Source organism: Schistosoma haematobium, chromosome ZW (assembly GCF_000699445.3).
Source record: "Schistosoma haematobium chromosome ZW, whole genome shotgun sequence".
Taxonomy (NCBI): Eukaryota; Metazoa; Platyhelminthes; class Trematoda; order Strigeidida; family Schistosomatidae; genus Schistosoma; species Schistosoma haematobium.
Window position 1 is genome coordinate 73,900,924 of NC_067195.1, and position 21,258 is coordinate 73,922,181.

The 21,258-nt window shown below is 32.0% G+C and overlaps 1 protein-coding gene across 1 annotated transcript in view; it reads left to right on the forward strand.

The window, feature by feature from the left end:
* Positions 1 to 21,258, forward strand: part of PRKD1 (Serine/threonine-protein kinase D1) — a gene marked incomplete at its 5' end in the record, with an annotated part of 154,737 nt that continues 133,479 nt past the window's right edge. The window contains 2 exons of the mRNA XM_051212282.1: positions 1 to 114; positions 152 to 290. Coding sequence (XP_051072451.1) covers positions 1 to 114; positions 152 to 290 — 253 coding nt within the window. The remainder of the gene's footprint in view (positions 115 to 151; positions 291 to 21,258) is intronic.

Below are 21,258 nucleotides of genomic sequence, written 5' to 3' on the forward strand. Positions count from 1 at the left end.
ATGGCCTTTGCTTTTTTCCTGCAGCTTGAGACATATCAGGCTTGTGTTTATGTTGAAAAAAATTTCGAACTTTGTGACATATATTTGGCAGCGGCTGACGTTGTAAAAAAGCTGGTAGGTTTCTAAAATATCGTGATTATTGTTATTATAGGTATCTACTCGAGATGAGAGTAAGATAGTGGATAATATTGCACTCTACTGCAACAAAGATAATACAATTGATGGTTATTGTCAAGTTACAAGCACTTCGGATATAGTTTCTGGTTGCGTGATTCAAATTGTTCTAAATGGTAATTTTAAAATTCCATGTAATTGGTTACCTTTATGAATTTAAATAAAGCTAGAACAAATATTGATGCAGAATAATATGAATTCATTTTATTTCAAGGTCTTGCGTCAGCTGCTTACAACCAAATATGTATTGGAATTTAAGCTCAATGTTAAATTCTAGTACATATTTGGTTGTAAGCAGCTGACGCGAGACCTTGAAATAAAATGAATTCATATTATTCTGCATCAATGTTTTTTCTAGCTTTATTTAAATTCTAAAATTGCTTGACAATTATTTTAATATTTGGAACATCTTACTACTTCTCACACTGTATTCATGTGATGTAGTTTATGTAGTTGAAATTTTTGATGTGCTTTAACACGTGATGGTAATACTTCCAGTTGATCGTTTATTCGAATGTGATCTGTCTGAAATTTTGTCGAAATTCGAGGCAGATTAATTGACAGAGTGTTTTAAGAAACTAATTCAACAAAATATTTATGAGTTGATACTTATGGGATTCCTTAAGTTAAGCCATAGTGTTTGACGAAGGCAAGAGTACGACGTTTTTCATACAACTCAACAACTTTTGAGGAATAAGCTTTTTTAGTGCAAATTTTTCATACAAATCCATTTGTCGTCTAATTTTATCCTGAAAGGTTAACGGCTAACGAAGATAGTACGCTTTTCGACAAAATATATCATGATTGTTTTGTGATCCTTTCAAGTGTTTTTTCTTATTTGACCAACAGAAAATTAAAGTTTCACAGGTTCCAAAAGTATTATGTTAGCAACAATGGGATCGACTGGCTTCTTTCTATAAACATTTATTTTTACTAGTTTTTGGTAATCCTACTAATCACATTTCAGTCAGTTTTCCAAGATGCTTGTTGTTTTGAGAGTGGGCTGAACAAAACTCCTATATGCATAATATCAAATACAATAATCTACTAGAAACAAGAAATTTATCTTTCTTCGTCCTAAGTTAATAATTAGTGGCACAATAACACTTTTTAGGTTGCAGACATGTAGTGGTTAAAATTTACAAGTTAAAACAATGGATATCATCATTATGCTCATCTGTTTTCAAGAAATAAGGATGTACTTAGATAATTTTAATGAGTATCTTGATTTGAAGCAAGACAATACACATATACCTCTAAAAAGCATGAACACACTTTTACATTTATTTGGCCTCAAAGAATTTTTGTTATAAAGTGGAAAATTTAGTTTTTATAGACGTATTTTATCCTCAAATAGTATGGCTTTAATATTATACAAATATTTTGAGAATAAATGAACTTGAAAATTGTGAAAACCAAAACCGGTGAGACATAATAACTTAATTTTTTAACCCGATTAGAAAAATAACAAAAACGATTTCATTTTTGTCGTAAACAGACGAATACTATTACTTTCTTGATGAACGTAGAGGTATCAATTTTTGTTAGTAATTAAATTAAGGTATTCTTAAAAAGTTGAAACTTGGTTTTTAAGTCATCTTGAAAAGTTTTGTATTAAATGGAAGACAGTACGGTGCAGATGTCTCAGACCTGCTTACAATGTAGTCATTTTTTAATCGATAAATTATTTCTTTCATCTTATGAATAATTCACTTTGGTAAGTTTTGAAAGCTATGACTTTGTAACAGAAACTAAGTAAGTTTCTCCGATAAAAATGGGAATAGATAACGAGAATATAGGACAAAGACTTATTAAGTATCTTGTAGTTCTGCCTCGTCGCGAGTTAACATTGGTTTGGTAAGATCCAAATAATACATCGAAAACATAACTCACTTTATCTTCATGAATAGCAAGTCGTGAGGTAAAATCGTATGTTTCCTCTAATTGTTAGATAGTGATAATATACATCTTAACTGGTTTGGTCGGTCATATCTTCCGATCAAAAGTAAAATGGGGCTGGAAAAAAGTTCTTGGGCACATAACAGATTTTATTTTCCTTAAGTTTAGTGTTTAACAGATAAATAAACAAAAGTATTTTGTCATACAGATAGTATGATAAGATGCAGTCTAATTACTCATTGACTGACACATTTTGAAGCTTGAGTGGCCTAAAAGACTTTATCAAAAATGAAAATAATAACTGAAACGTCAACCTTTTGAAGTGGGTGGTGTAGGTGGCAAGAAATCATGCTAACATGGCAGTATGGGAAATATGCCTATTCTCAGACTTGCGTTTGCTATAAAGCACAGGATTAATTGTACATAAATAATGGGTTTTTAGAATATGGATTATATCGTTTTTTTCTATACGCCTTCCGGTAAGTACTACAGTTGACCATCTAAAGTCGTCGTGATCTGCCTTCAAAATCGACTGTATAAATGATAATATCAGAAAAAATCATCAATTGGCAAAAAGATGCACAATTTGCTTTCTTTAGCGCCGAATCGTTTAAAATATTATACTGCTCAACAATGGAGTAATATGGGACTATTTATACCAAATTTTACGTTTGAATAAAAAATCATTAAAATCAAGTAGTTTTACTTCTATGATTGGTGCTAAATAAGTGGAGTTTTGAAGTTCAAGTTCACAATAGGTGGATTATGTTTAATAGATGTCTCTACTTGTAATGCAAAGAGGCTGTTGAGCGTAGTACTCTTTTTAGGGAAGTATAGTACTAAGTTTTGATAAAAATTGTGCAACTGTATTTTTCACACCATTAAGGAATTCAGTTTCATATTTTTATGATCGTATTGTTGGTTAAAAATTTGCATTTTTTACTTTTATTCTTTCTGCCGCTGATCCATAGTTTTGTAGTTGCATAAAAACGTGCTAAGTTTGTGAGTGAATAAAGTCAGCCGTTAATTCCACACACAGTTTAAATGTCTTATATCCTACAATAATTTTGTCGATTCATCTGTATAAGTTTAGGATCCTATTGAAACATTGTGGCTTATGTTGGTAAATTAACTAATGATTAGTACATGATTGACAAGCTAAATATGTATGCATTACTAAAGTGGAAACTAGGGCAACAATCTGTTTTTAGTCGTCATTGCACATACGTTATTTTTCAGTTTTGAGTGGTATTAACCTAAGAATCTTCATATTTTTACATCTATAAACAGATTTATATCTATATCACTATTAGAAGGAGTTTGAAGTATGCGACTGTTGATATTTTTGACTGAATAAATTCAGGGGCGAGACTCTAATTTATGGACGAGCCAATCAGAGGAGTTTTAGAGATTTCAAGGTTACGGCGCCAACTTCAGTGCTTAATGCTAACGTACAATCGGTTCACAGGGAATTTAGTATAAGACATGATAATTGAGGGGCTATAACAAATAAAACGGCGGGACTATAATTTGTGGACGAAACAATCAGGTATAAGGTAATAGATCTCGAATTTTAACGCGAAAGCCTTTCATTCATTTGGCTAAATAAATTTCTTGCATTATAGCTGATGTCAGTTCGTGATGAAAACCCTACACATATTTCCTAAGTAAGGCAAATTACGGCAATTATTGCAAACTGGATAATAAAAGCACCAGTAACACTGGCTGCAGCCAGGTACTACAATATATATACGGATGTTTGGAGAGCGTACATACTCCTACATAAGCTTGGTTATGTGCATCGTGTCGTATCCACAAGTAGCATTTTGTGGACTCAACAACCGGAGTGCACATAAACAATATCGAGGCTGAAAGAATTTTTGGGACTTTATCATGGCTCCAGATGCCGACTATTCTGTAGCTGTCTGGATGATTTCCTCTACTGCATACATTACGATTTTAGAACCTCTGAACCTCTTTCTAACCTTGTCAAGTTTTCGAACCACGTATATGAATTGTATCCACTTTATTTCCTTGGTTTTATATAACATTATTTTACTCTATACTGACTGTGCTGATTGGCTAATATTTTTCAAGGTTACTTAAGATCCGTTCAGAGGTTGTCCATAAATTAGAGTCTAGCCGATTCAGGTGCATGCAATTAACGAGTCCCAAGTAGGATGAATTACGCACCTTGAGTTTCATTATTATCTATTAAATCTTTTAAAGAATAAAGGGGATACAACCATTTTAAAGCAGAAAAAATATTCAAATATGTCATTTAACTGTAACTTTAGAAGATAGATATATGCGATTTAAATTGTTTAAAATATATTTTGTGATTCATAAATTTTCAGACAGATTAACTTGATATCATCTAGGGGTTCTAATTGTCTTTTCCTTTTCTATTTAAATCATGAAACTTAAATTCTTTTGAATTTATTTCATTCCAATTAAATGAACAGTATCTTTAGTATTTTAAAAAAGAATTTTATCCAAGGTCAGATAAATAAATCTTTATTTTATAATTGAGTTACATTAACGTATGTGCCTTTAAATTGCCATCGCAACAGAACTCAAGGAAAAAGCAGACAGATTTTTCAGAATTTTTTAGCAAAGATTTTGCCATTAAAAATTATAGTTTTATTATTATTATTTATTTGAACACATAAATATTGGTACGAAGGGGCAACGAATACATATGCACCACACAAGTCACTTGATTTGTGTATGGGCTGTGATACTGCTCGGGTGCCCAGACCGAAGCGGGTGGTTTTCTTAGGGGGCCACTCCACGAGCCTCTGACCTAAAGGTCAGATCCACAGGACAGTAGAGCATCGTGAGGAGATGCAGTCCCATGGAAGCCGGTGACCAATGTTTGGTTCATACGCCATTTGCTCCCTCAGGATACTGGGGCCCATGTGCACCATTGGTTTTGGATCCGGTTAAAGCGTCAAACATTCGCTTTTCGTCCTCTCATTTTCGTAAACAACACCCCCACCACGAGAAAGCAGTGAGTAGGACTTCCCTGGCAGAGGCTGTATACGCGTGGTCGTGTGAGAGCATTTCGAGAGGGAGGGAGGGCCCACCCCACTCTCGGTCATATCAGGGTATTTGATGGCAGAAATTATAGTTAAGATTGATTAATTGTAAAGAAATAATTTATATGTATATGTTTGATAATAAATCAAGTCTTATTAGACTTTTTATCCTCAATATTTAGTTTATTTGTTTTTTTCGAGTGAGAGAACAAACCTTTTCCACATCCTCATTTAAATATTATTGTTTTCCGAGAGCAATTTTGTGTTGATCAAATTTTCGTTTCATAGGAAACCATCAAAATGATCATCATTTAATTGACTTGGTCAAATATTCTTAACAAACAAAACGTTATGATTACAAAGTATGAGCTTATATCAACTTGCTAATAAAAACAACTTAAAGTATATCATAATTATTTCATAAAGTTATAAGTTTATTTATAGAATAAAGAGAAGTCAATTGAATTAAGGTAAAGTGATTCATTATTTATTTATTTTTTTAAAATGTGACTTCGCAACCAAATTCCATTAATGACAAGAAGGGACCAAGGGACTTTCAATTATTTTTATAATTTAGAAATTATCTTCTGTTTTCTTGATGTAAGTATTATGTAGTAATTCCAGATTAATAATTTAGTAAAGTAAGAAAGGGAGAGAGAGAGTGAGAAGGAGTTATTTCCTACTCAGATTTATATATTTGTCATGTGGTTTATTAATTCGTTTGCTCAAATGTTTACCAATGATAATAGAATTAGATGGATACAATTGTAGAATGAATTGGACTTACTTCCAACTGACTTTTATGACATTTTGTTTTAGAAAAAATTTTCTAAAACAACCATTAATGTTGCGGAAAATTCCCCCCCCCAGTTTATTTAAAAAGTCTATTAGTATTGAATTGTTTCATAGAAATCTTGATGAGGTCAAAATTGATTTAAATTCTTTGTGTGTATTCGGTTAGTTAATGATTTACTTATTTGAAAATAAAATGAACAATTTAATTAGTATTAGTCTGGGAAGTAAAAGAAATTTGATTGGTTTTAAGTATTTTTCTAAATTGTCCAAAGCGAATTGGATATATATATTTTTTCATAAGGTTGAGTTTCACTGCTAAACTTGATAAAATAGCAACTGTACTGTTATTGTATTATGACAATTCTCGACCTTACAGGGTAACTACTTGCAAGTAGTTAAAATTACTATTTCAAATTTAAAGGGTGGGTGAACCTTAGATATTGTGTTTGCTAAACACATTGAATATTCATTGTCACTAGTTGTTAATAATGTTATAACCATATTACATGACTTTCATTTCAGATTAAATAATTATTAAGGTACAATATTGATTAGCTACTGATATTTAAGTAAAGTAAAACTCTAGAATCTAAAGTGATTAAATTATTACGAAAACCATGAGGGTGGTGTTTACTAAGTCATTTAAAACCATAGTTTCTTGAATTAGATATTGTGTTGTTAAGGATAGTTTATTGGTAGTTTTAGACGTTCATCTTACATACTTTGATATTTATCACTAGAGAAGAAGGTAATATCTGTTAGGATTCACTATCATAATCAATCAATTGGTTACTGATTAATGACTATTACCCGGTATTTTGTTGTTACTTTTAATCAACATTCTTTTTATATATATTGAAATAAATTTATATTATGAGAAGTTATAGAGTAATATGCCTTCTAAGTGTATGACTTATTTCTACATGTTATACATACATAGATATGTAATATTTATAGTAAATTTCTCTGTAATTTGCTCATAAACTCAATATATAATTATTAGGCTTTGATAGTTAAAGTTACACGTAATCAAGATAGCGATAGATTGTAGAAAATAGTAATTATTATCATTACATTATTATTTCATCCATACTCTTTAAAAATAGAAACTATTTGATTCTTACAAACATTTACATAGAAATAAGTAATCTTGATACTGTTTTGTGTTAACAAATGAGTTGATAAAATAAAGCGACTAGATTTCTTGTATTATACTGTATATTGATTATGACTAACCGGTTAGATCTATATTTTCGTTTTTTGAATAACTTAATCCAGTGACGTGATTATTTAATTTTAAGTAGTTTGATACATTAGTTTAGAGGCCTTGTGATTATGTTTTTGTGCTTGTTGTCAATTTTAGCCTACAGTAACTGGATTTATAAAGAAATGAATACTCTCTGAGGAACTCAAACCAGTGTTACACTTAAAGATGTTATCGTTAAAGCTTTCTCACTATAGCTAATCGTTTACAGAACATTACATGATTCTGTAATGATAGACGTTTGAAATAAAATATTCACTAGAATAAATTGCTCAAAAAAGTGAATTATTAATTTAAACAATATTGAAGATCAGCATTCTATTTAATCCGTTCAATATCAGAGGGTAAATTGAAAAATAAATAAACTACAGAATGGTAAAGATGTCTAACATGACTGGTTAACTTTACTTACTTGTCAGTAATGTTATAATTTTACACATACAGTTGAGTGGAAATTGTCGCTGTACATCAAGTCCATTGATTATGAAAAGGCATCTGACAGTGTAGATAGGGGGACGTTATGGAAACTTCTTCGACACTACGGAGTTCCTGAGAAGATTGTCAACATTATCCGGAACTCATACGACGGACTGCAGTGCAAGGATGTGCATGGAGGACAGCTGACAGATGCATTACAAGTAAGGACCGGAGTCAGACAAGGCTGTCTACTCTCTCCCTTCCTCTTTCTTCTGGTGGTCGACTGGATTATGAAGACCTCGACATCTGAAGGAAGAGACGGGATACAATGGACAGCTCAGAATCAATTAGACGATTTGGACTTCGCAGATGACCTAGCCCTCCTATCGCATACACACCAACAAATGCAGACAAAGACAGCCAGTGTAGCAGCAGTCTCTGCATCAGTAGGCCTCAACATACACAAGGGGAAAACCAAGGTCCTCAAATACAACACGGAGAAAAGCAATCCGATCACTCTTGATGGCAAAGCTCTGGAAGATGTAGAATCCTTCACATAACTGGGAAGCATCATCGATGAACAAGGAGGTTCAGATGCAAACGTAAATGCAAGGATTGGCAAGCGAGGGTCACATTCCTACAATTGAAGAACATATGGAACTCAAAACAACTTTCAACCAATATCAAAGTGAGAATCTTCAATACGAACGTCAAGGCAGTTCTACTGTATGGAGCCGAAACTTAGAGAACTACTACAACCATCATCAAACATGTACAAGTATTTATAAATGGTTGTCTACGCAAGATACTCAACATCCATTGGCCGGATACTATCAGCAACAGCCTTCTCTCTAGCTTCCATCTGAAGAGGAAATTAAGAAAAGACGATGGAAATGGATAGGACATATATTACGCGAATCATCAAACTGCGTTACGAGGCAAGCCCTAACTTAGAATGTTGAAGGGAAGCGGAAAAAGAGGAAGGCCAAAGAACACATTACGTCGTGAAATAGAAGCAGATATGAAAAGGATGAATAACAACTGGAAGGAGCTAGAAAGGATTTCCCAGCAGAGGGTTGGATGGCGAATGCTAGTGAGCGGCCTATGTTCCTTCACGAGGCGTAACAGGCGTAAGTAAGTTATACTATTGAATGGTTGAATCAAATAATCTTAGTGTAGTAAAATGGATTTTTATTTTATTCAATTACTGTCAAGCCCTTTAGTTTATTATTATGCATTATCCAGTAAGCCAAAAAATATTCCGCTTTAACTTAATATTTACATTTTGCACGATGTAAGTAGATGGTACAAAGTTTAAATAATTAAAAAAAAACTACCCAATTCGATCAGAGAAAAAAGTAACAGATTAAGCCGAATTATACAAATTCACTCATTTTGTAGATTTGATTTAGCTGCTTACAACCTAAAAACAATAACAATCATTAATTAAGACTAATATACCTGTTTAATATCATATCAATGAAAATTGGCTTAATAATTCTTACATCATAAGTGTTTTAAGCTGCACTTACATTACTGTCTTAAGCTATGCACTTTCATAGATGCTGTTACATAATCACTAACATCAGTTTTTCTTCTAGAATTAGAATATTAATTAACATACAAATATCCGACCGTTAGAACAAGTTTGGATTTCTTCTTCAATTACTGTCATTATTGTACCAGTATTCATCAAAATGATATAAAGTTAATGCATTTGTTTTCAATAATCATGAATTACTATATTGGTTGTTTGAATCTTCTCACTGATATTTAGGATTTGAAAATAAAACAAAATGCACGTCCTAGATTTGACTGCTAACCACCATCCATCTCTGATAAAGATCATTACTATTGTTTTTAGGCTGTAACTTACAGATGGGAAGAAACCACTAAATAAATGAATTAATACTAGTCTATTACGTTTGTTGTTTTTTCTATATTGAAAGTTTTAGATGAGTAAAAATTTCATAAGAGATCATTTTTGTTATTACGATTTATATGGTCTGAATCATAAAATATTTATTAATTACATATCATGCTAATAGTGTAGTGAACGAGAACACAAGTGGGGACAACCAAATGTATTTGAAAACAAAATTACAAAATCTCTTAGTAAAATCTGAGAACGATACAGTAAATACTTCATTTTCAAAATGTCGATCAATTATCTCAGACTTGATTGTTCCTTCGTTTCCACACCACTCATTCTCTGTTCTCGTTCTCTTTCCTTTGATCTTCTTAATCTTCTGCCTCCAGACATTTCACTTTCGATTGATGATACATACTACTTATATCTGTTGACATCAGTAGCACACACCACCAGATTTGTAAGGAATTATCATATTCTATTTCGGTTATTCTGTCCTATAGTACAATAAAAAAACAGTCTAGTGTTGGAATGTATACTAGATATCTGATAAACATCTAAAAATATCAAATTTTATCAGAATAAAAAGTTAATTATGAGAAATAGTTGAAATATTGAATAACTTTTCATACAGACTTTGAAAACCACAACGTATGATTTGATTTCAGTAAGAATTTCAAATTTTATGGAATCAAAGGAATCCAATTTATAATACAGAATCTCGATCAGTCAGTCAGTCAGCTCCAACGTAGGACCAGGCACGTATGTGCATCGGTTCAACTTGCCATACCTCATTAGCACAACAAAATGAACACCGGATTCATATAAGTAGTTAATTCAGTGGTGGTAATATTAAAGAAAGATTGCAATAAGGATATAGTACAAGAAGAAAGAATTAGTTCGTAGAAAGAAAGATATGAAGCGATTTTATCTCTTAGTTTAAGGGAAGACAGAAAGTGTATACACCGACGCCATTGCGATCGATTCTCAGCCATATCATCAAGAGTCTCCAACCATTGGTTACGATAATCACGCGGACCACAACCAAGTAGTCTGCATCTACCAACATGGCTCAGACTAGAAGTTAATGACTTCAAGCACTGATGCCACGTTTTGGTTTGGCCGCCCCTAACTTTCTTCCAACCATCCCGAACACCGGTTAGCATTGCACGTCGTGGTAATCGGTGTTCGGACATACGTAACACGTAGCCCAACCATCTCAGTCAGTGACTTCAAATAACCTATAAATATGAAAATAATCAAAGTTTTCAAATATAAGGAAATATTTCTCACTTAACTGATTTTATTCTTTTTGGTTCACACAATGACTTTCTTTGTTTGAACATTGCCAAAAGTATCATAAAGCTGCCAAGATTCAATGGGTTTCTACGACCTGTCAAGCCTATCTAAAAGAATACTAGAATGAAATTTGAAAGCTACATGGATAAAGGAAGATATACGAGACTAATCCGAATCATGACTCTTTAAAATTATTTACGCTGAATCATTTCAATGATACTAAGTCAAGATCAGTAAAATTTGAATAAAAACTTTCATAATGAACATAAACATTATTACGGTTTTAAATGTCTCTAAAAACACCATTTTATACAGCTCTATTGTTTTTTTCCCCTCAGAATACAATATTTTAAATGTACAAAGTTGAACTTAATTGAAAAATTCAAATATGGGATTTTAGGGTAAAGTAACTAGGTTTGCTAGTATTAACCAATTTATTACATTAAAAGAAAACATAGTAACAAAGTTAATCCCCTTTCATGGAATTTGACCTCAGTTTATAAATTTGTACATAATTATGAAATGATTATTTCAAAATGATTTCTTAATTTTATTCACCCTCAATTCGTTTGTATAATTCAATAACAAAAACATCATTTTACTGAATAAGATGAATTTATTCAATGTTAATAGGTTTGTTTCAGTTGAATATAACCTGAATATACAATTAGATAGTAGGGATAGAAAGAAAAATCAAGTACATTTTCTGTTTAGGATGAAAATGAATCAAGCTTACGTTTTATAAACAAAACAGTTAGATTTTAGTTACTTAAAGAAGTTAAAATTAATCAAGTTTTGAAATGTTTACCAAATAAGTGGAGCTAAAATTAAAAAAAAGGAAATGCAAAGAACGTTTAACAACAACAACAACAACAATTCGTTACACCGTGAATATGTTAATTGTAGTAGGTGTCTTTTTCTTCATTGAATAAACAAATGAAGTAATTAGATAAAGAAATAGAAATGATACTGAAAGTAATTTGAAATGAAAAAAAGTTGATTTTGTTTATAAGAAAAGATGAATGATGGCTTACAGTGGAATTCAGAACTCACATTCCATCCTATTCGCGACTTATCATTTCGATATTTAAACCATCACAAATTGAAATACAAATGACGAAGAAAATGAAAGTAATCAAATTTTAATGTAGTAAAGATGTACTAGGGTCAAGATATTTTTCTACACAGAGGTTAGACTTAATTTCATGGATAGCTAAAACTTTTGATATTTTGCAAAGTTAGAAACTAGTTTATATTTAGAGATTTGAATAAATTTAACGAATAACTTCGAAATTAATGCACTAATTAAATTCATTCAAGAATAAGGCTTTTGATTCTCTCCTTCCCACTCACGTATAATCAAGCTGAAATTGTAGTGAACAGAACACCAGTGCGGGCAATCGAATGTATTTAACACAAAATTACAGATCTTGTTCATAAAATCTAACAATCATAAAGTAAATGCTTAATTTGCAAAATGTCCACCAATTGTATCGAAATGACTTAGACTTCATTGTTCTTGCATTTTCAAACAAATTGCATCCTGTTTCCATTCTTTACTGTTCGATCCTCTTGTCTCTCTGCTGCCAGACTTTCTGTTTACGACTAACATCATATACTACTTATGTCAATATAAGTAGCATACACCACAGACAGACACTTATTATAGTTAAACTTTTTTATTTCACAAGAACAGAGATGCACACAAAATTAACCAAATGAAGAAACGTATCCCTTGCTTTTATCAGCAAAGATAAATAGTGGCTAACAGTGGAATCCAGGATGCACGTTTTGTCCTATGTCGGACTCGTCAGCTGGATCTACCTGCATCTCACAGTTGATGTTCACTCTGGGACTCGAACCCAGTACCGTTCACTTCAAACACTATCGCATTATCCACTCAGCTACTGAGTCCTAATATCCACCTGCTTGTGCAAAGGGGTGAAGTTTTAAATTCACTTGATATTGTTTACTTGAATCTTCCCATTAATGATTAGGACTGTAATTGATCAGTCTTTTATTGGCATATGTGCATACTGTGCGTACTGCCTTGATATTGCCATAAGTCACAAGCTTTATAAGTAAAGATGGACGGTGTCTAGCAGTGGAATCTAAGACGTCCCGGAGTGAACATCAACTTTGGGATCCAAGTACATCCAGCTAACTAGTCTCAAATAGAACGAAATGCGCATCATGGATTCCATTGCTAGTCACTGTCTATCTTTGCTTATATAAAGAAAGGTATGAAATAACTAATTTTGTTCTATTTAAACTGACTAATATTGAAACTTTGCTATTGAAATTTTAAATTATTTATCAATTGAATTATATATACATAAATAATTTACAATAAAAGACTAATCGGTACTTTGAGTAATCGTGAACATGAAAAAAGACAGTCACATTATAATGTATTATAACCAGTGATTAGAGAGTTTAAATGATATAGAACAGAATTGCCTTCAGGTTTATTGACTTTTTATCTTCATATAGTTTCTGAGTCCCAAAATCTCATACCATTTTTTTCTTCTTTTTAATACATACTCTTTTATACTAATACTGATACTATTTATACTTTACTGGGACTTTAATAATTTTATTTTAGTATGTTTATGTGATGTAGCAACTTCAACCGATGCATATATATATATATATATATATATATATATGACTAACTGAAGTATTACACCATCATTTATGTGTTCTGAATAATTATAATATATGAGCCTACTATTTTATATTAACTCTAGTTTTTAAGTGGAGTTTTATAATTAAATGAAATAATTAGAGATAAATTTAATATCAAAAGGGGTTTTGTGGAGATTGTAGTAATTTCAATAGTTGAGATCATGAGTCAATTGAAGCTACACCACCATAGAAAACTTGCAAGCACTGGATGACCATCTCGTCCTATCGTGAGACTCCTCAACAGTGCGTATCTACAATCCCGCTCTGAGTGATCCGAACCCAGGATCTATCGGTCTCACACGTGAACGCCTAACCACTAGACGACTGAGCTGGCCAGTATCTAACGGTGTTAATGTCTAACTTCAACTAATCCACGAAATTGAGCAACACATCCACCATTGTCATTAGTGAGTTACTATCTCATAACAGACCTGGTTGAACTCCACTGGTCACTGCTAGAACAAGTTTATGACTAGTTAAACTTATTAGCTCAGTAGATAATGTGTTAATGTTTGAAGTGAAAGATATCGAGTCTGAGCTTCAATGTTAACATCACTGCTAGGATGTGGATAAATTCAGCTGGTGAGTACTAAGTAGGATAAGACGCAATTCCACGGTTCGATTGTTACCAACATTTCAACTTTATATTTCCTATAATTCATTCAGGTATCTCTAAACAAGTTTTTAAAATTTATTCTCACTTGAACCATTTTTTTTCGAGTTATTTATTTCATGCTGAGTATTTATCAAAATAACTTTTATAATTATCGGACATAGTAAAACCACAGATGAAGTTTAAACCTATTCCAAGCACTTGGGTTTAACTATCGTACCAGTTAACCCATTTAAAATAAAACAACCCAGACTTATAGTTTATGATATTAACGAGATAATGAATTCTATTACTACTGGGATAACATTAGATATGACGTCAATAAATAAACAACAATTACTGATTCATGTTAATTTAGCATTTGTAATTCAGTCTTAAAGTTAACATAACCTTTAAACGGCTCTTATGAGTGCATTGATTTGGTTCTAAGTCACTTTAAACAATTTATCAATATTAATTTGAATGTAAACTCATACGAAAATTCTAAAACTATTTAGTAAGTTTTAAAGCGTATTTCATGAACTGATCACGCTTAGACAACTACTCAAAACCAATAAACGGTGGACAGACTTTTTATTCAAACACTGGCGACTTTGATGATGCACATTCACGATCTTGCGGAGTTTAAACTCATGACTTTTAGGTCTCATGTTAAGTGCTCAGTCTTGAAGCCAGTTAACTGGCATCCAATGATTTGGTTATCCAACTTCATTTAGTTTTCGAACTGATTGAATTTGATACTTCGAACCATTCATTCTTGAAACGGCGGCTTAGGGATAGCCCTTTCTTGGATACATTTCTGACGGAATCGTAAGTGGTTACTATACAGGAGCCCTATATTTCTTTACAGCAATTGTCCAATTTGTTTCCTAGATTTTAATAATTAGTTAGACCATGGCAAAAATGATTTGAAAACAATACTTATCCCTTAGATTCATTAACCAATTAAGCATTAAAACAAGATTTCCATTTGTTATTGACAAAGATTTCAATAGTTTCATAGGTATAATCCATTAAAATGTTCAGTTATTTAACATGATGAATAAAGCATTATTAAAACATTGATCACTACAAATAGATAATGAAAGTTCTATCATATCAGTTACAATTAGTTTATGTTAAAACCGATTGTTTACATTTATTATTGACAGCAGAAATAAACACAGATATTTTGTAGGTTGAAGTCAATTTCCTCTCGTGACTTGAATTATTTTCATAATCCCATATATATATATAATATGACACAGCAATATTTTGTCATTCAAAGCGAATTCATTATTAAGAATCATTGTTTTTCTCTATTCATCTTTATATTCTCTGTTTCTCCTACATTATTTTCATTAGTTTGTAGTAACTACATAGAATCAACGTGTATCCATACTCGTGTATGCATGAATGTATCTCTTTATGTGTGTGTGTGTTTGTGTTTAAATGAGAGTAGAAAAAATACAAATGTAATATGTACTATATATTCTAATAAACTATACGTTTCTTCTCTAATTTAAAATCGACCGAAACAAACAAGCAAACAAACATACAATACAATTGAATTACACTTTATTTTCTCTTTACTTTCTTCTCAACTTATTTTGAAAGCAAAAAAATGAAACAAAACAATTAAAGAACAGAGAAAAAAATAAAGAAATTTTCTCTTTCATTTCATGCATAGAAAAAAGAAAGATAGAAAGAAGGAAAGAAAGAAAGAAATGAGAATTCTTCGCAATTCAGTAATTCATTAGTGATGCATTTTCTTTTGTTTCTGTTTGATTAAACTAAAGAAATAGTATTTAATTATTTTCAAAATAAAGATGATGGTTGAATATTATTATTATCAATTTGAAAGTTTAATAATTGAATTTAACTACTGAACTCTATCTAACTTTGATGAATTAGTTGTTGTATGTTCTTTGAGAAAGAAGAGAGCTATAGTTTAAACGATGAAAAAAAATCATGTTATAAGATAGTAACCGAATGATGACAATGGTGGATGTGTTGCTCAATTTCGTGGATTAGTTGAAGTTAGACATTAACACCGTTAGATACTGGCCAGCTCAGTCGTCTAGTGGTTAGGCGTTCACGTGTGAGACCGATAGATCCTGGGTTCGGATCACTCAGAGCGGGATTGTAGATACGCACTGTTGAGGAGTCTCACGATAGGACGAGATGGTCATCCAGTGCTTGCAGGTTTTCTATGGTGGTGTAGCTTCAATTGACTCATGATCTCAACTATTAAAATTCCATGTTGCTTCATCTTAATTCAATGATGCTGTAAATTGAATAATACTAAAGTTTGATTTATGACTAATCAACCTATTTGTATAATTTGAAGTAGAATGAAAAGTAAAATATTGAATCGTTTGATCAAAACGTTCATTTTAACTGTGTCGAAAAAGTTAACTTATACTTCCGTTTTTCAAGTCACTGATTATTCAGCTCCTACTTTTATGCCTTGGTTGAAAATAGTTATTTATCGTTTATTGTTCAATTGTATGTGCTTTATGTCAGTCTTTCACTTGGACATTTGGATTTTACAATCAACTATGAAGTTGAAAATTATATACATGTCTTTAAAGCATATTAGAAACTAAATGTCTATTCAGTGGAATAATAGGGATATGGTTCGAATTATCTACCGACTTAAGCTAAACAAATATTAAGAACTAGAAGGTACTAGATAGCCATTCGTCATCATATAGGACTTAGTATTGAGCATGTACAACATCAGGGATCGAATTTAGGACGTGCAGGGTTAGTAGCGAGAGCTTAACTTTTAGATTACTCAATTATTATCCGGTTATTTACATGTCTAACTTTAATTGACTCGTGATATTAGGAAACCACCTTTCATTGTACTCGATAGTTAACTGAATCACAAGTGACCAGGTTGAACTCCATTGATCTCATTAGAATTCTAGAAATTTCATCTCGAATTTAGTTACTAGTTAGAACTTGATGATTATTAGTGTTGACGTTTGTAGATGTCAATAACATTGATGAATCTTTACAAAAGTTCATAATAAAAGAACATTGTATAATATAGAAAATGAGAAATAATTAGATTAAGAGAACGTATTACATATTTATAAATATATACCGAAATTTTTGTCTAAGTGCTTTTGAAGATTGAGTTATAATTGAGGAAAGAAAGTCGTTACTATGCTTCAGATTTGTTGAAACCATTTATGTAGTGAAATATTTTCATATGCAATTTATTCTTCAGAATATTGTAAATATATGCACATAAAGATGTATATGTTTCATTAAATACATTAAATAAACCAAGATTGATAGAGATTTCATTTATAATGAAGCATATTGAGAAAATGGTTTCGTAATAATCGTTCTTAAAACAATTTTCTTATAGTTTTGTTGAAGAGAAAGTATAACGAGATTTGACTGTTATTCACATGACACATTTTAAGGTTCAGTAATTTTCAGGTTTAAAGTCTCAAGGGTAATCTAATCAGGTTAAATTATCCAATCAATACATAATGTATACATTAGCTTAATATTTTTTGGTAATTTGGAACTAAAATGGTTGTAAAACTATACTATAGTGATAACTTTGGATGATATTATAAATAAACTTGATGTTTACGCTCCTTATGAGGGTCGATGAATACATAGATCGTCAAAACAAATAGTATGTTGTCATAAAAGTGATGAAACATGAACTCATATGAAGATTGTAGATAGTTTACGAGTGATTTGTGGTTTAGTATCAGTTCTCGCTCTTTTAAAGAAAACGCCTAACCACGAAGACTTATTAATTCTAAATTCTTAGTTTCTCTACAGGTCTCAAATCAAATTATATATATATTTTACATGGTTTTCATAATCTATTTGTCCAGAATCCCTGTATAGTCAATGTAAGGACGTTACGAAATCATGATTTTAGAGCCATTCAAACGAAATTCTTAACCTCAGTAACAATGTAATTTAATTGAAAGTTCGAACATATGATAAAGTCTTGATCTAATAAAGTAAACACATTGTGCAATTCACCTTATCACACTATATAAATTTCATAGCATAATGGCCAAATAAATCTTATTCAATCCTAACTAGTTTACATATTGAATAAAGGTAGCTTCTATAAATTTCTTATTAAAGCAAAATATTACTTAGCAGAACTTTATAAATTTATCACAAACTCAAGGTTATTGTTTTATTACTGACTTACCACTCAGTAATGATGAATTTGTGCCAAAATGATTTTTTAAACTGAAACAATCTTTCTTACATTCTATGCTCAAAGTCACAAAAATATACGTTTAAGTAGTTCAGTTCATGTTTTAGTAAAAGGATAATAATAATGATAATAGTAATCTAAGTTTAGGATCGGTTAAATAACTTGTTTAGTTGTAGAAAAGAAATAAAATGTAAAATCTTGCAACAGATTCTTATCTTTATAGGCATGTGCATTGTGAATAGTGAAATAGTACATAAAAAAATGAAAAAAAAAATGTTCTCACTTAAATATACATCAGGCTTTACTCTAGTGTGTGATACTGTTTATATGAATATATGAAAAACATTAAACCTTTCTAAGTAACCTGTGAATCATATCATTAGTTTACTTCCATGCTTACATGGACTGATTGTTCACACACATAGTATTAAGTCATTTTCATTAATGGTTATTTGAAAACATAGATATGTAAACGAAGAATATTCATTTAATAAATTCTCTCTACATTCTACTTAAAGAAATCCAAATGGATGATTGAAATGTATGGCTAAGTTTAAGACGAATACATCTTGTAAATCTAAGCATATAAATATAAGATTATTGATAATCTATAATTCATCCTGATTATTATTCTGAATGTTTCATTTATACGTGATAAACAACAATTTTTATTTTATTTTACAAACAACTTTGAATCCATATAGAAAAATGAAAAGAAAAACAAGTGATTAACCTTAAACGTGGTCATTTGTTTTTATCATTAATGTGGGTTTTTAGAACTGTAGGATTTGAATAGAATTGATTATTCACTTAGTATTATTTGATTGTATCTTCCCATTGTTGTTTAAGACTGAAATTGATCACTCACTTGTTAGCATATGTGCATCCTGTATGGATTACCTCAATACTGCCTTAATTCACAAGCTTTATAAGCAGTGATGGATAGTGACTAACAGTGGAATCGAAGACGCGCGTTTCGTCTTATTTTGGTCTTGTCATCTGGATACACTTTCATCCCAGAGTTAATGTTCACTCTGGAATGCAGGTATATTCAGCTGATGAGTCTCAGGTAGGATGAAACGCGCATCCCGAACTCCACTGCTTGTCATCACCCATCCTTTTTTTCCAAGTTTCGATCTACTTTTGTCGAAATCTTTGTTCATGTTGCTTATTATTAATAATAATTAATAATACACCTTCTGTCTTGCTATCAATTTGTACTTTTTACTTATTATGAACAGTTAAGTAGTTTATTTCATTATTAACAATATCTCATAAGTTGCCTTGATCGATTTACTATTTATTATATATGTATATATATATTGTTGTATATTAGGGTGAAGTCCAGTAGAAATTTAACTGAAAACAGAATTTCTCGCTAATATGCATTGACCTAAATTACACAACTCGAATCTGCAGAATTAATACGAAAAGTAATTCAGTTAAAAATAGTTTTTACAACAGTGGTTATCAGTTTTAAAATGCACAGATTGTTTTCCATTAATCTCTCCCATATATATATTCGTCGTACAACATATTAAGTACACAAATTCCAGTCTGTCTATTGTTTCTATGAACGAGGAAAAGTTGGGAGGTATGTGCTAACTACTATGGTATTTTTCCCCGAAATTCCTCGTTTGTAACAACAACGAAAGTTTCTCTCATATATCATCATATCAGTAAATAATAGATTGATAAATTATGATTACTTACTTACTCACGCCTGTTATTCTCAATGGAACATAGGCCGCCGTCCAGGAATTTTCAACCCACTCTGTCCTGGGCCGTTCTTTCTAGTTCTATCAAATTTTTGTTCATTTTTCTCATTTCTGTCTCCATTTCTCGGTGTAATGTGTTCTTTGATCTTCCCCTCCTCCTTTGGCCTTGAGGATTCCATGTGAGGGCTTGCCGTGTGACGCAGTTGAGTACTTTCCTTAATATATGTCCTATCCGCTTCCAGCGTTTCTTCTTGATTTCTTCCTCCACTGGTATCTGGTTTGTTCTCTCCCACAGTAGGTTGTTTTTGATAGTGTCTGGCCAACGAATCTGAAGTATTTTGCGTAGACAGCTGTTAATAAACACTTGCATTTTCTGGATGGTGGCTTTCGTAGTTCTCCACGTTTCCGCCCGAGTAGACAGTAGAACTGTTTTGACATCTGTATTGAAAATTGTGATCTTTATGTGGTTGACAATTGTTTTGAGTTCCAGATATTCTTCAATTGTAAATATGCTGCTCTTGCTTTGCCGATCCGCGCCTTCACATCTGCATCAGATCCACCGTGTTCATCAATGATGCTGCTCAGATATGTAAAGGTTTTTACATCTTCCAAATCTTCCCCGTCAATTGTGATTGGGTTGGTGGATGCTGTATTGTATCGGAGAATCTTGCTTTTCCCTTTGTGTATATTGAGACCTACTGCTGCTGAGGCTGCTGCTACACTGGTCGTCCTCTCCTGCATTGTTGTTGCGTGTGCGATAGAAGAGCTAGATCAACTGCGAAGTCCAGATCGTCCAGCTGAATTCTAGCTGTCCACTGTGTCTCATGGTTCTCCTCAGATGTTGACCTCTTCATGATCCAGTCGGTCACAAGGAGAAGGAGGAAGAGTGAGAGTAATCAACCTTGTCTGACACCGGTATTTACCTCGAACGAGTCTGTCAACTGTCCTCCATGCATGATTTTGCAGTTTGATCCATCATAGGAATTCTGTATGAGATTGACTATTTTCTTAGGTACGCCGTAGTGTTGAGGAAGCCTCCATAGTGTTGTCCTATCCACGCTATCAAATGCTTTTTCGTAGTCAATGAAGTTGATGTAGAGTGATGAATTCCATTCAATTGATTATTCCACAATGACCCGTAGAGTTGCGATTTGGTCTGTACACGATCTATCCTTACAGAATCCTGCCTGTTGATCTCGAAGTTAGGCGTCTACGGAGTCCTTCATTCTGTTTAACAACACCCTATTGAAGACGTTTCCCAGTATTGAGAGAAGAGTGATGTCCCTAT